We start from the raw sequence: 14487 nt of genomic DNA, 5'->3' as shown, positions 1-14487 counted from the left end.
GTGTTACATTATGGCTAGACAGAGATTCCGAAAACAGATATCAGATTGTAAGATGTACGCAGGAGCAAATATACTCAAATCATAATTTAGTAATGATGAAGAGCAGACTAATGAGTAAGAGATAAAACATAATGTGGTAGGATGTGGGGTATTGAATTAATGTGAAATGCTGAGACACGTTTCCAATTCGCTACGGATGTGGATATTGCGATAAGGAATATCACAGTCGGCAGTTCAGTTGAAGAGGAATGGACGTCTTTAAAAAGGGCGATCACCTAAACTGGTTGCCACAGTTTTCGTATATTAGGATGCCTGATTGGAAACAGCTTGTCCCAGATAGCGGGCGAAATATGTACTGATTGGCTATGGGGATCTAGTGCTATTATATGTCATGTTATTCCTCTATCTAGCATCAGACCGTGGGGAGGTACGGATTACGACCGCACTTGCAAGGAGCCACTGACTTGAATAGATGCTGAGAGAAAGGTGGTAGAAATCGCAACACAAGTAAGAGATTTAGAAACACACAAAAAGATACATTCTGAAGTTACCACAGAACAACATACTTTAACCGAGGGCAGCCTACACTGACACAGACACATTTGCAGAACGACGTATAGGGAGAGTATGGAACTATAACTACACTAGTTTAACTCCAGAACAATTCAGAGAGAGAATACTGAACAACGAAAATTAGGTTTCAGCAACGAGAAATGGTTGGTAGGTTTCAGTGAACCTTAACGAGTGGCTGCTCTTCCGTGGTATCGCAAAACCATTACACTTTGCCGCAGCGTGGCGGAGCGTCCCTATGGATACGACGCAATTGCCGAGACGGCAGCTGGTGGACTTTCCAAGAAGACGTTGTAGAATGGGCTGGAGCGGTGAAATTCAGGGATTTTTTTTATATGGTCGGCAGCTCACACCAGTGTGCCTACGGCTAAAAAAAGTATGGCCCTCGGTCGTTGGGTCGGCGGGCTTCTATGTGGTTCTGCGGGCCTCAAGACAAAAAAGATGCTCCGTTTAAAACAGAATCTTTTTAATGATCGCCGCCATAATGAACCATTTTCTAATTGCTCACAAAATGACGGCAGCCGAAATCTGTTTACAGATTTTAGTTCCTCTGTATGTAGAAAATTATTATTACAAGGCTTGCATCGTTTCTGTAATTATTTAGGCACTTTAATCCGAGGTTGAATCTTTGGATATCTCGAAGTAAAAGTGATATGTTTGATCCTCATTGAAAGATTCGAAAGAGTCACTTTATCCTCATTGAAAGGTTCGAATCAGTCACCTGATTCATTTTCATTAATGACATTTATACTCATTGTTTGTCCCGGGCCTTGTCCGGCCGCCTATATGCATGTCATCACATGTAACGTTCGTAGTAGATGTTCGTAAGACGATGTGCCATAACAGGTAGAAGGAAACTTATTCCGAAGATACCTTGGACAACATAAGAAATACTTCAATCAATCGACGGAAGCAGGAACCACAAATTAATTGAGACAGACACAGGAATACAGTAATCGGAACCACTTAGGAATGAAATAAACATGAAGTGTAAAGAAGCCAAGGCGAAATGTTTGCAGGGAAAATGTGAATAATTCGGGAAAGAAATGATCGTCTGAAGGACTGACTCAGCGTATAGAAAAGCCAAAACTACCTTCGGTAAAATTAAAAGCAAGTGTGATAACATTAATAGCGCAGTGGGAATTCCACCGCAAATGAAGAACAAAAAGCGGAGAGGTGGAAAGAGCCCACACGAGTCTGCCATGAGGTGGAAGACTAGTGTGGTGGACTGATAGAAGAAGAAAATGAAGTCGGGAAGTAGTACATGTTGAAGTTGTTGTTGTCGTGGACTTCAGTCCAAAGAGCTGTTTTGAGGCAGCACTCTGTCCCTTGCAAGCCTCTTCGTCTGCGAAAAAGTTCTGCAACTTACATCCTTCTGAATCCGCTTACTGTATTCATCTGTTGGCCTTCCTCTACAATTTTTACCCTACACACTTCGGTCCGATACTAAACTGGTGATCCTCTGATATCTCAGAACGTGTTATCAACCGATCCCTTCTTTAACTCAACTTTCTTGTCTCCCCATTTCAGTACGTTCTCAACAGTTATGTGATCTACCAATCTAAAAAAGCATTTCAAAAGCTTCTATTCTCTTCTTGTTTAAACTACTTATCATCCATGTTTCTCTACCACACATGGCAACACTCCTGGTAAATACCCTCATAAAAGTCTTCGTAACACTTAAATCTATGCTATATTCTGTATTAAAAGATTTCTATTTTTCAGATGCGCTTTTCTTTCCATTGCCAGTCTACATTTTATGTCCTCTCTACTTCGGCCATCATTATTTTTTTGCTGCCCGAATAGTAAAACTCATCTACTGCTTTAAGTGTCTCATTTTGTAGTCTAATTCGCTCAGTATCACCTGATTTAATTCGACCACATTCAATTATTGTTGCGTTGCTTTGGTCGATGTTGGCCTTATATGCTCCTTTCAAGACACTGTGCATTCCTCTCATCTGCTCTTCCGAGTCCTTTGTTGACTCTGAGAAAATTATAATGTCACCGACTAACCTCTCTGAACTTTAATTCCAACTCCAGATTTTTCCTTGGTTTCGATTACTGCTTGCTCAATGTACAGACTAAATAACATCGAGAACAGTCTACAATCCTGTGACACTCTCTTCTCAACCACTACTTCCTTTTCATGCCCCTTGATTCTCAGAATTGGCTTTGGTTTTACAAGAGAAGTCGTAGATCAGTAATGCCTCGAGTATTCCCACATTACACCGAAATCCAAACTAATCTTTTTAGAGTTCGGCTTCTACCCAATTTTCCATTCTTGTATCGGTAACTTTCACACCTGTCAACAATTGCTTTGTTTGGAAGTGGATTTGTTTCGAGTGTCTCATATATGTTGCACCTCAGATGGAGGAGTTCTGTCACGCCTGTCTCTCCCAAGGCTATCAGTAGTTCTGACGAAAAGTCATCTACTCCAGAACGTTGTTTCGATTTCTCGTAGTACCATATCTTCCACATCATCTTCCTCTACGCCCTTCTCTATTTCTTTAACGCTGCCTTGAGGTTCATCTCCCTTGTACAGAACCGCTACATATTTCTTCCGCCCATCAGGTTTCTCTCCTTTGCTTAGGACTTGATTTCCATCTGAGGTCTTCCTATTCATAGAGCTGCTTCTCTTTTCTCCAAGGCTTCTTTAACTTTCCTCTAGGTGGTATCTGTCAACTACCTGGTGAAATATGCTTCTGGATCCTTAAAGTTTCCTCTTGCTATTTCTACATAGACATTTTGCACTCCGTCACAATGTAACTTTTTAGATGTCTATATTTCCTTTGTTGCATTTTTATATTTTCTCCTTTCAATAATTAAATTCAATACCTCCTGTTTTATCTAATGATTTCTTCTAGCCCTTGTCTTTTTACCTATTTGATCCTCCCTGCCTTCACTATTGAATCTCTTAAAGTTTCCCAGTCGCTATCTACTATATTCCTCCGCAGTACTCTAGTCAATCATTGCCTAATGCTCCCTCTGAAACTTTCAGTTGCCCCTTGTTCTTCCAACTTCTCCAAGTTCTATTCCCTTAGTTTCCTACATAGACATAAAACATGATCATATAAAGCAGAATGGACAGATAACAGTACAATGGAATTTCTAAAATCATAAATAAGTATAAAAGCTAATGCACAATCAGCGTAACATCTCATGCATCCACGCTACTGGTGACAATAATATACAGAAGAATGGAAAAGAGAATTGCGGGTTTGTTAGATGAAGATTTTGCTTTAGGAAAGAAAAAGGTGCAAGAGAGTCAATTCTGACACAGCGCTTGATAATGGGAACAAGACTGAGGAAAAATCAGAACAAGAGTTCAACGCTGTATAGTGGCACAAGGTTTACAAAATTCTGAGAAAAATAGTAGTAAGCTACGAGGAACGACGGGAAAATACGAGATGTACAAGAACCGACATTGGACCATAAGGTTTTGGTCCAAGTACGAAGTCCTCGGATTAAAAAATGTATAAGATAAGGATACAGTTTTTCGCCACTACTGCTCAATGTATGCATCGAAAATCAATGAGAGAAATAAAAGAGACATTCAATAGTAGGTCTAAAATTCAGGGTTGAGGGATGTCAATAAGAGGATTAAGTGTTGACATGGCTATCATTATTGAAAGTTAAGAAGAGTTACAGCATCTACTGAATGAAATGGACAGCGCAATTAGTACAGATTATCGATGGAGTGTATGCTGGAGGAAGACAAGAGTAAAGAAAAGTAGAAAAACTGAGAACACCGCGTATCTTAACGTCAGAATCGGTGGTCGTAAGGAACACGAAATTAAAGATCTGCCTTAGAAGCAAAATAACGCATGGTGGATGGAGAGAGGAGGGCATAATACGAAGACTAACACAGGCAAGAGAAGCATTCGTGGGCAAGAGAAGTTTTTGGCATCAAAAGTAGGCCTTAATATGAGGAACAAGTTTCTGAGAATGTACGCTTGGAGCACAGCATTGTACGGTAGTGAACGACAGACAATGTGAAAACCGGAACAGAAGGGAATATAGGGGTTTGTAGTGTGGTGCTACAGAAGAATGTTGAAAATGAGGTAGACTGATAAGGTAAGCCGCCCGGGGTGGCCGAGCGGTTCTAGGCGCTAGAGTCTGGAACCGCGCCACCGCTACGGTCGCAGGTTCGAATCCTGCCTCGGGCATGGGTGTGTGTGATGTCCTTAGGTGAATCAGGTTTAAGTAGTTCTAAGTTCCAGGGGACTGATGACCTCAGAAGTTAAATCCCATAGTGCTCAGACCTATTTCAACCATCTGATAAGGTAAGGGAAGGGGAGGTTCTTCGCAGAAACAGCGAAGAAGGGAACATTTGAAAAACACTGACAATAAAAAGGGACAGGATGACAGAACGAGAGTTAAGGCATCAAAGGGTAACCTCCACAGTTCTCGAGAGAACTGTAGAAGGAAAAAGTGTAGGGGAAGAAAGAGATAGGAATACATCCGCCAAATAAATGAGGACGTGTGGTGCAGGTGCTACTCTGAGATGATGAGGATGTCGCAGGAGAGGAACTCGATTCGTGGCGGATCGTATTAAATTAGGCAGGAGACTGATACGTGAAAAAATATTTCCTGTCGTCCCATTCGACGATATTGCTCTCCTATGTGAATAATTCTGATCTCTCTTCGACTCCGGGCTCGGATGAGCCACCAGTTACGTAGCACGAATTCAACTGTAACCAACCGTCACTTCAGCTTTCCTTAGCTCCACCGAATTGGCGTCTCCGTCACTCATTCGCAGCTGAAATGGATCGTCTCAGTGCGTTAGGAATAGTGGCGGCGGCGTACAAGTCTACGGGCTGCTCCGTTCGTTAATTACTTTTCTTTCCTGGGGGAACACATCCATGTACAGCTTTTTGAAAAGAAATTCCGGCTATTTGACTATAAATTGCTGCTCGTTTATTTCACATAATCATGATTTCGGCTTTACAGCCATTTTCCACAGCAAGCTGAAATATCAAAGTGAGGGGATAATACATGTCTTGTCTCATAAGCCAGTCGTCGTTACACAGAATACGAGTGCATATCAAATATACACAGTACGGACTGTAAATTGGGTTTATAAGAAGAAATACATGTTATTACGACGCTAATATATCATTTACACATGCCGCATAATTTGTGGCCTGTCAACTTGCCCTTGGAAAAGCCTATACAACTGAAATGATGCTTGTGTAAAATTAGTAGTTAACACTGAAAACGCGTAGATTTCATTAAAGAAGGGAAATACGTATTCCGTTTTTGTTTCTTTGGAAGCCTGTTGGCAGAATTGGTGTCTGTGGTGATAAAACAACTAACGCTCAATCACTTGTCAAGACTTAAGCTTTCCTCGCCGCAAGAACCTTACATCAAAAGGCTTACGAAGAAGAAAAGATTTTCATACATATTTCATATCGTGCGACCGCTTGAAATCATGATCCCACAACAACTTATGATTAGACACCTGAAAAGGAGATCGGAGGACGGTTTACTTAAAAAAATCAACAAGATATCCAAGCAATTCAACCACATGCAGTGAACGCAGAAAAAATTGAGGACCTTCTTAAGACTAACAGACTTTTAGAAGAAATGGCACATAGGAAGGATGTATAGGTCCCATACTTTCGGTATGTGGATAGCCTAAAAAACTGATATACAGAATTGTATCACAAGCAGCCGTCGGGTTATACCACATGGAGTACTCTCGATTGTACAATACTGAGAGAACGCCGTGGGTGATGAAATCCAGGGTGGTTGTTACACAGTCTTTGATTGTACTCGAGAGCCGATACCAAGTTTTATCTCACGATGTGTCTTGCAATCACACTGGAAACTATGATTGTGAGCATGAGTTCTATTTCATTTCAGGCGAAGGATGGAATACTGTCTACTCAATGCATGTAGCTTTATAGGAAATTACTCAGTGTGTTGTGACTTCTTAACATTTACATATTTATCTTACGACGGGGTTAGGTGACAAGTTGTTTACCTGTAGACCGCCAGTAGCGACGCCATCGAAAGAGCGAACACCATCGAAGACTGCAAGCCGGTAGGCGTACCTTGCTTGACTCAGTTCAGCGTTCACCTCCAGCACCACGCTGAAGTTGCAGCAGAAGGTACCGTCGCACAGAAGTACCGTACTATTCTCGATAAGCGATTCTGTGCTCAGCGTGAAGGTTTTGTACACCTCAAGATGGTCCCGTTTCAGGAAGAGCCCTGCCGTACTCTTGCTGACTCTCCCGTCGTCCAGAGCGCCATCGCTGAATGCTGGACAGCCACTCTCACGACGCTCTCTTGGTTTACAGGGACGTTTGGGTTCGCTGGTGGTGACCTCGGGTTCACATTTTACTGGCTGCTCTTCCGCTTTGGTGTCTTCAACGATGCCCTCGGGGACATTCTCTGAAGTCTCCACGACGGGTTTGTCATCAGTAACGACAGCGTCGGGCTCTTTAGACGATTTCTGTTCTTCTGGTCTCGGCCTGCACTTCCGTGGGCGTTTACTTCGCTTGACACGATCTGTGCGACGGCTCTTCCGTTTTCCGCGTTTGTCAGGTTTCTTAAATTCGACTTCTGACTCTGCTGGCTGTTCACTGTCTGTCAGTGTTTTCGCTTCAGACTGATCCCCAGCACCCTCGACCTCCTGTTTTCGACTGGCATCAGTTTTGGCTACTGCCTTTTCATCGTCATGTAATTCAGCCAAGCCATGATCGTCGGCGAGGATATCCTCCGTATCGTCGACGTGCTCCTCTATTGGCGCTGCTTCGTCTCGTCCTCCATCATCTAGCAAATGCAAATCACTGTCATCCGCGAGGAGATCATCAGTATCGTCGATATGCTCTTCTCTGGGCACTTCTTCACCTTCGTTGCCAGCACTTGGTGCAGACGGAATGTCCGCATTTCGTTCGGGAGAGTCACTTGGTAGCGGCTCTTCTTTGTCTTCCACCAGCCATTCGAATTTCTTTACAGTAGCTTCTATCTCCTCTTGAGTGGCATTATGTTCACCGCCAGAAACGCTCAGGTCAGCATTGTCAGCAGCTGCTGTAGCGCTGTCATCAGCAGTCAACAACTGCTGGTTTTCTTCATCCGACTCTTCCAGCCTTTCTTTCTTTCCTTCGTCCGAGAGTAGCATTTCTTCTTCATCTGGAAGCTTGAAGTATTCTTGGTCACGTTCTGGCTCAAAAGGACGTTCGTAGCTTTCTGGGACTTCTATTTCTAAAAATTCTTCTGGAAACTGCTCCTCAGGTTCATCCTGGTAGAGCCTTAAGAGGTCTGGGTTCGTGGATGGTTCATTAAAATCGGGTGAATCAGTCCTTGTACTGGCAGGTATTTTCTTCTCCGGGATGTCTACTTTCTGTTCATCTACATATGGAGAATTACCGTGCAGAGTTTCCTCCGCACCCTCCCCCGCCTCAGTTTTCAGTAATGCGGCTCTGTCTCCTGCGTCTTCACTTGGCATCCCACGCGTTTCGTATACGTGTTTAGTTTCCTCATCACCTTCGACTTGGTCCGTCTGATGCAGACCCATAAAATGAGGAGGGACTTTGGATTCTATTTCTCCAGATGGAGGCCCGGAATTGTCGTCGGCCTCAGCTGCGTCGTCTGCATGGTCGTACATTTTATGGTGAATGAAGGCTGGTGCCGATTCGTCCACCAGAGATCCGTCGACGTCCATGTCCAAGTGTCCGAACTTCCTCTGGCGAACAATGTGGTGGAAAGCGGACAGTGGAGTGCGCTCGACAGCACTGTTTTCGTCGTCTTCGCCTTCGCCAGCCAGAGCGGCACGGCGGTAGCGAGCCCTCGATTCGAAGGTCTCCTGGCAGCGGTGCATTTTCGGCACCGTTCCCACGAGGAGGCGACTGGTCGTGGTGTTCGGCATGACCGCCCGGAGGGCGCCGCTGCGGCCTAGGAAGATGCCGCTGCCAGCACTCCCTACTTCTGGCCTGTTGTAGCCGGAAGCCAGAAGGTTCACGTCAAGGGAGTACGCCCACGCAGCCTGCGCCTGCACAGCTGCAAAGACACACGGGCGCAATAAAGTACAATAAAATGTGGTGAGTACTTTTAATTTAGCTAAAAAATAATAAAATACGACACAGAGAAAAACAAAAGCAATTGCTTTTAACTATATCATACAGTATCTGATCGTAGGTTTGAGCACCAACCGTCATAAGTTGAGGAGGAAACAGTACACTGGGTTGACAACAGCCATGTGATAGTGATATGGAATACGCACATATGCAGACGGCGGTAGCACATAAAAGGGCAGTGCATTGGCACACCGGTAATTTGTACTCGGGTGATTCATCCGAAAAGATTTCCGACGTCAGTACGGTCGCACGGCGGGAACTAACATACTTTGAAAGCGGAATAACAGTTACACGTCGACTCATGGGGGTTTGATTACGAAAATGTTTAGGGAATTAAATATTCCGAGATTTGCAATGTAAAGCGTGTGCTGAGAATATCACAATTCAGGCATTACCTCTCACCATGGACAAATCAGTGGCTGACGACCTTCAGTTAACGACCGATAGGAGAGAGTTCTCAGTGCTGACAGTCAAGCACAACTGCATGAAATAACCTCAGAAAACAATGCGGGACGTACCGAAAAATGTACCCATTAAGAGAGTGCTGCGAAATTTGGCGTTAATGGACTACGGCAGCAGACGAACAACGCTAGTGCCTTTGCTGAGGGCATTATATCGTTTGCAGCACCTCTCCTGACCTCATGACCACGTCGGTTGGACCCTAGACAATTGGAAAACCATTGCCTGTTTAGATGAATCTCGATTTCAGTTGGTAAGAGCTGATGGCAGCGTTCGAAGTTGGCCCAGACACTACGAAACTATGGATCCAAATTGTCAACAAGGCACTGAGCAAGCTGGTAGGGCTCCATAATTGCGTGGGCTGTTTTTACAAGGAATGGGCGCACTCCTCTGGTCTAAGTCAACCGATCATTGACAGTAAATGCTTACGTTCAGTTACTTGGAGATCGTATCCAGGCAATGGTATTTTTATGGATGATAGTGCTTCATGTCACCGGGCTACCGTTGTTCGTGATTGGTTAGAATAAGTTTCTGGACATTTCGAGCGAACGATTTTGGCCACCCAAATAGTTAGACATAAATCCCATCTAATATTAATGAGAAATAATCGAGAGGTAGTAAATGAAAAGCACCAGTTTGCTTTTGTTCTACAATATTACTTTTATTGTTAACCGGTTTTCGGCTTACTAGGCCATCTTCAGACATTTACTGAGTATTATCACCAAAGAAGTTAAATGTTAGCAAACAACATTGGAAGAGAAGTAATACATCTAGATTGAAGTATAAACATACAGTAAGTAACATCTTAGCAATGAAAAAGTAAAAACTGAACAGTACATAAATAACACTGGAGTAGACAGGAAAACCTTTACCACAAAATACGAATAGCATGCCTACGTAACAGTTTCATTGAAATGATGCTACTTACTGTATGTTTCTACTTCAGTCTAGATGTGTTACTTCTCTTCCAATGTTGTTTGCTAATATTTAACTTCTTAGGTGATTATAATCAGTAAATATCTGAAGATGGCCTAGTAAGCCGAAAACAGGTTAACAACAAAAGTAATATTGTAGAACAAAAGCAAGTTGGTGCTTTTCATTTATTATAATGTTGTTCTACCAAGGGCCGACGGAAGATTCTGTTAATATCGAGAGGTAGATTTATACCCAAAATAATCGCTTTTATGGACCGCTGTAGAGGCAGTGAGACTCAGTATCTCTGCAGTGGACTTCGAAAGATTGCCGGGCGCGTACCATGTCGAGCTACTGCACTGCGTTGTGCACTAAATTAGGCCTCCCACGACTTTTGTAACCTCAGTTGATAAAAATAGGTTGGGAGCGTTGTTTTATCGGCAGCGGAGCAGTAACATCAGAATTGATTAATCAGAAGAGCTCAGTGAGTATTAATGGGGACCAGTCATTGGATATTACATGAGTAACAAATCCAGCAAGGAGATTTCAACTGTTCTACACCTGTCCTCGTTGGCTTCTGGCGATGTGATTGCGGAGTGGAAACGCGAAGGAAGGAATACAACTAAACGGCGACCCAGGAAACTTTATGTGTTGACGGACAGGGACCGCTTTCATTGTGTCACTTTAAACCCTGCACAGTCCGACTAAAGGCTTTGGGTTACGCGAAAGACTGGAGAACGCATCTGCCATAATATCTGGAGCCCACAGTGAGCGTGGTTCTAAAAGAGCTCATGAAATCACCAGAAGGAATGAAAAATGGTCCAAATGGCTCTGAGCACTATTAGACTTAACTTCTGAGGTCATCAGTCGCCTAGAACTTAAAACAAATTAAACCTAACTAACCTAAGGACATCTTACACATCCATACCCGAGGCAGGTTCAAAATGCTTCAAATGGTTCTGAGCACTATGGGACTTAACATCTGAGGTCATCAGTCCCCTAGAACCGTAGCGGTCGCGCGGTTCCAGGCAGTAGCGCCTAGAACCGCTCGGCCACCTCGGCCGGCGGGAAGGAATCACTCGTGAGTTGCTAAGGGTTACTATCAGTTCAACTAGCATAACTGTGCTTAGGGAGTTAAAGAGAATGTGGTTCAATGATCGAACAGCCCCTCATAAGCAATATTTTGGGACTATTCAGGAAGTTAGGAACGATAGGTGGCGAAATAGAAAGTCCCGTGAAAATCAAAACTGTTTTATTTGCAACATTTAGCTACACCTTTCAGCTACTTGCCTACATATCGCCAAGGAACCAAGTCCGGGCTGTATGGTGGGTGATAAAACACTTCCCGTGGAAGACGATGAAGGAGAATTCTCACTGGTCCTGCAGTGTGCGTCCCAGAACTGTTATGAATAAGGAAACCCATGACAATAACCTTGAGTTGGGTTGCATGAAAACAGACGAAATCTCTCGGCAGGCACCAATAATTGGTGGAAGACATAAGTCTGTAGGCACCTTTATGCGCTCACTGTGCGATCAGAACTGAGAATAGCAACGTGGCGCTGTCTAAGGGAATAATGAGGACACTGCCCAATACTTCTGTGTATAGTTTCATCGGATTTTCACTGTGCTTCCCATTTCACGACCGATCGTCCTTCATTCTCCGAACAGCCCTCGTTTCTCTGTAATTGATGCTGAATGTCGTCTGAGAGGGAGTATTATCACTGGACATTGCATGGATGGACACGAGGAATTTGGATTGATGAGTCAAGCTAAACCCTTTAGCAATCCGAATGATGACTCTGGGTTACGCGAATCACTGGATAACGCATGTGCCATAATATCTGGAGCCAACAGTAAAATACGGGAAGGTAGTGTTGCTGTAAGGTGTTGTTTGTCGAGGATAGGTTATGGTCACGTTTTTGCGCTAACTGCGAGAGGACATGATCACATTTAGTAGGGTCTTCTACTGTATACGGTATAAGAACAGTTCGGACATGATGGCTGAATCAGAATGACGACGCACACTCTCATAAAGAAGCAACTGGTTGGCAGTGGTTTGTGGGCGACAACTTTCCTGAAATGGACAGGCCTGTCCAGAGTCCCAAGCTGAACCTCATGGAACACTTACAACATCGACTTCATTCCAAACCCCACAGTCCCGGACACTACAGCAGATACAAGTGGATATCGAAGTTCTGAAAGATCTGTTGGCCAGCGAGATATTGTGGTTGTCAAGGGGGAAAAAACTGTTTTGGTGAGTTCGATAGTGATCGGGGAATGACGTGGTGGCGTTGAAGCTGTTTCCACGATGACAAAATCTCGCCCGTTTCAAATAAATGTAAGTAATTCTCACCCGAACTAAAGTTAAGAACATGTTTTTATACCCCCAGGGACTTTATACAGATATGTAGCGTAAGCGTTTTTCTGGGTTTTTTATGTGCGTATTTATGGAACGTAGATACTGTAAAGCACTATTGTCCCGGTTAGCGAAGAGCTGCGTCAGCTGCTTTCAGTTATACCATAACGATCACATGTCAATGCTCACTCGAGATTTCTTCATTGCTTAGTTTTTTCAGTATCCGAAATAATTGTTGGCCAATGGTTGCGTTAGAAGGAAATTGATGTGATTATCTCCACAAGACTCCTCCATATTTTTAAAGGTATGTAAACTGAGTGTCGAAGCCAGGCTTTACGGAAGTAATGCAAAGATAAATATTTTATTAACACATCGCCTAGCAAATATTCGTCGTTTTAAGTGATGAGTGTTGGAATGTAACTTCTCGCAGGAAATCGTCAGGTACTGTCACAGTCTCGTACGCAATACTAACTTCACGCCATTAGATGTCACAGCAACGCCTGGGTATGTCGACTGTGACCGTCGCTACTGCGTGGACTGTCAACACTCTCCAGCCTGGACTTCATTACCACACTAGCCATGGGACGGCTAGCGTCTGCCAGAAGGATGTTGCTTCACTCACCGCGCACTCGCATTAACATTTACGTCACATGACTACTCTGCAGTTCCCATTTTAAGTGCTGCTAGAGGATTCGTCCAACACCTTCAAGCTATTTCTCTAACGTTCTGACCTGCTAGAGGATTCGTCCAACACCTTCAAGCTATTTCTCTAACGTTCCACTGTCGAAAAGCGCGCTGGGAAAACGAACACTTAAATCTTTTCGTGTGAATTCTCATGTGTCTTAGTCCATTACTGCGATCATTTTTCTCTATGTAGATAGGTGCCAGAAAGATATTTTCGCACTCGGAAAAGAAATTTGACGATTGCAAATTACGTGAAAAGATCCTGTGGCAACGACAAACGTCTTTGAATTTAAAGACGGTCGGCACAACTTGCGTATCACATCCGTGACACTAGCGCCCCTGTTTCGCGGTAATACATACTGAGGCGCCTTTCCTTGAACTTTTTCGATATCGTCCGTCAGTTCTATCTGATGCGGGTCACTAACTGCACAGCAGTACTCCAGTAGAGTGCGGACAAGCGTAATGTAGGCAGTGTCTTTAATAGACCTATTGCTCTTTCTAAGTGTCATGCGTTTAAATCTCAGTCTTTAGTTAGCTTTGCTCCAATATTATCTTTGTAATCATTCCCCAATATAAGGTAATAGTTACCGTAGCCGCTAACTGTTTAACTGATCTGACAGGCTTTAGAATTAGATGATTTATCGTATACCCGAACTTTTGAGTATGCCTTTTCGCCCTAATGGGGATGAACTCACACATTTCATTATTTTGGTTCAATTGCCGCCTTTCGCGGTGTGCCCTGCAGCCATATCGTGTTGAGAAAGTGCGCGAACATTCACTGGAGAAAGTGTAATGTGTTCTTTCAGACAACTAAAAATGAAATAATTTTTATGTCATAGCTGAATGACAGCAATCCTTTTCAACCGTGTAACAGAAACCAGTGCGCAACGCAGTAATTATTTATTTACAAATTTCGGAAATATTCTCTTATCCAAGTGACCATCTTCAGACCATAACCTCTGGAAAGTATCTAACAAGATGGACCACGTGTGATAAGACTATTCACCTTAAAAACCAATAGACCAGCAAATAGTTACAACAACAGAATGATGTGTAGGCAGTTTAAGACGTTTGGAGTCCTTGTAATCTTTATTTGTCTGTATGTATCATTAATTCTATGGACTCTGACAGCTTGTATACGATCAAATAGTTCGTCGATTGCACAAACGAGGACGGTGTTTACTGTTTTCTCGCGACTGTTATCAGCCTTTCAAGGTTTTAATACGTTTTTAAATGAATTTGGGGATTTTAAACGTTTTGTGTTATGTTTGCATGTACGGTATGGCTTTTTTCCACACTCACACAAAAATGCGATCTCCTGAGGGGAGTGCCGGCCGCGGTGGTCTCGCGGTTCTAGGCGCGCAGTCCGGAACCGCGCGACTGCTACGGTCGCAGGTTTGAACCCTGCCACGGGCATGGATGTGT

At 43.5% G+C, this 14487-nt stretch overlaps 1 protein-coding gene across 4 annotated transcripts in view; it reads right to left on the bottom strand.

The window, feature by feature from the left end:
• Positions 1-14487, bottom strand: part of LOC126272290 (uncharacterized) — a 369363-nt gene that overhangs the window by 18465 nt on the left and 336411 nt on the right. For all 4 annotated transcript variants that reach the window (XM_049975054.1, XM_049975052.1, XM_049975050.1 and 1 more), the window contains exon 7: positions 6557-8574. In XM_049975054.1, the coding sequence (XP_049831011.1) occupies positions 6557-8574 (2018 nt within the window). The remainder of the gene's footprint in view (positions 1-6556; positions 8575-14487) is intronic.

This window comes from Schistocerca gregaria, chromosome 5 (assembly GCF_023897955.1).
Source record: "Schistocerca gregaria isolate iqSchGreg1 chromosome 5, iqSchGreg1.2, whole genome shotgun sequence".
NCBI lineage: Eukaryota > Metazoa > Arthropoda > Insecta > Orthoptera > Acrididae > Schistocerca > Schistocerca gregaria.
Note: the sequence above shows the minus strand (reverse complement) of the source record. Positions and strands in the feature narration are given on the sequence as shown.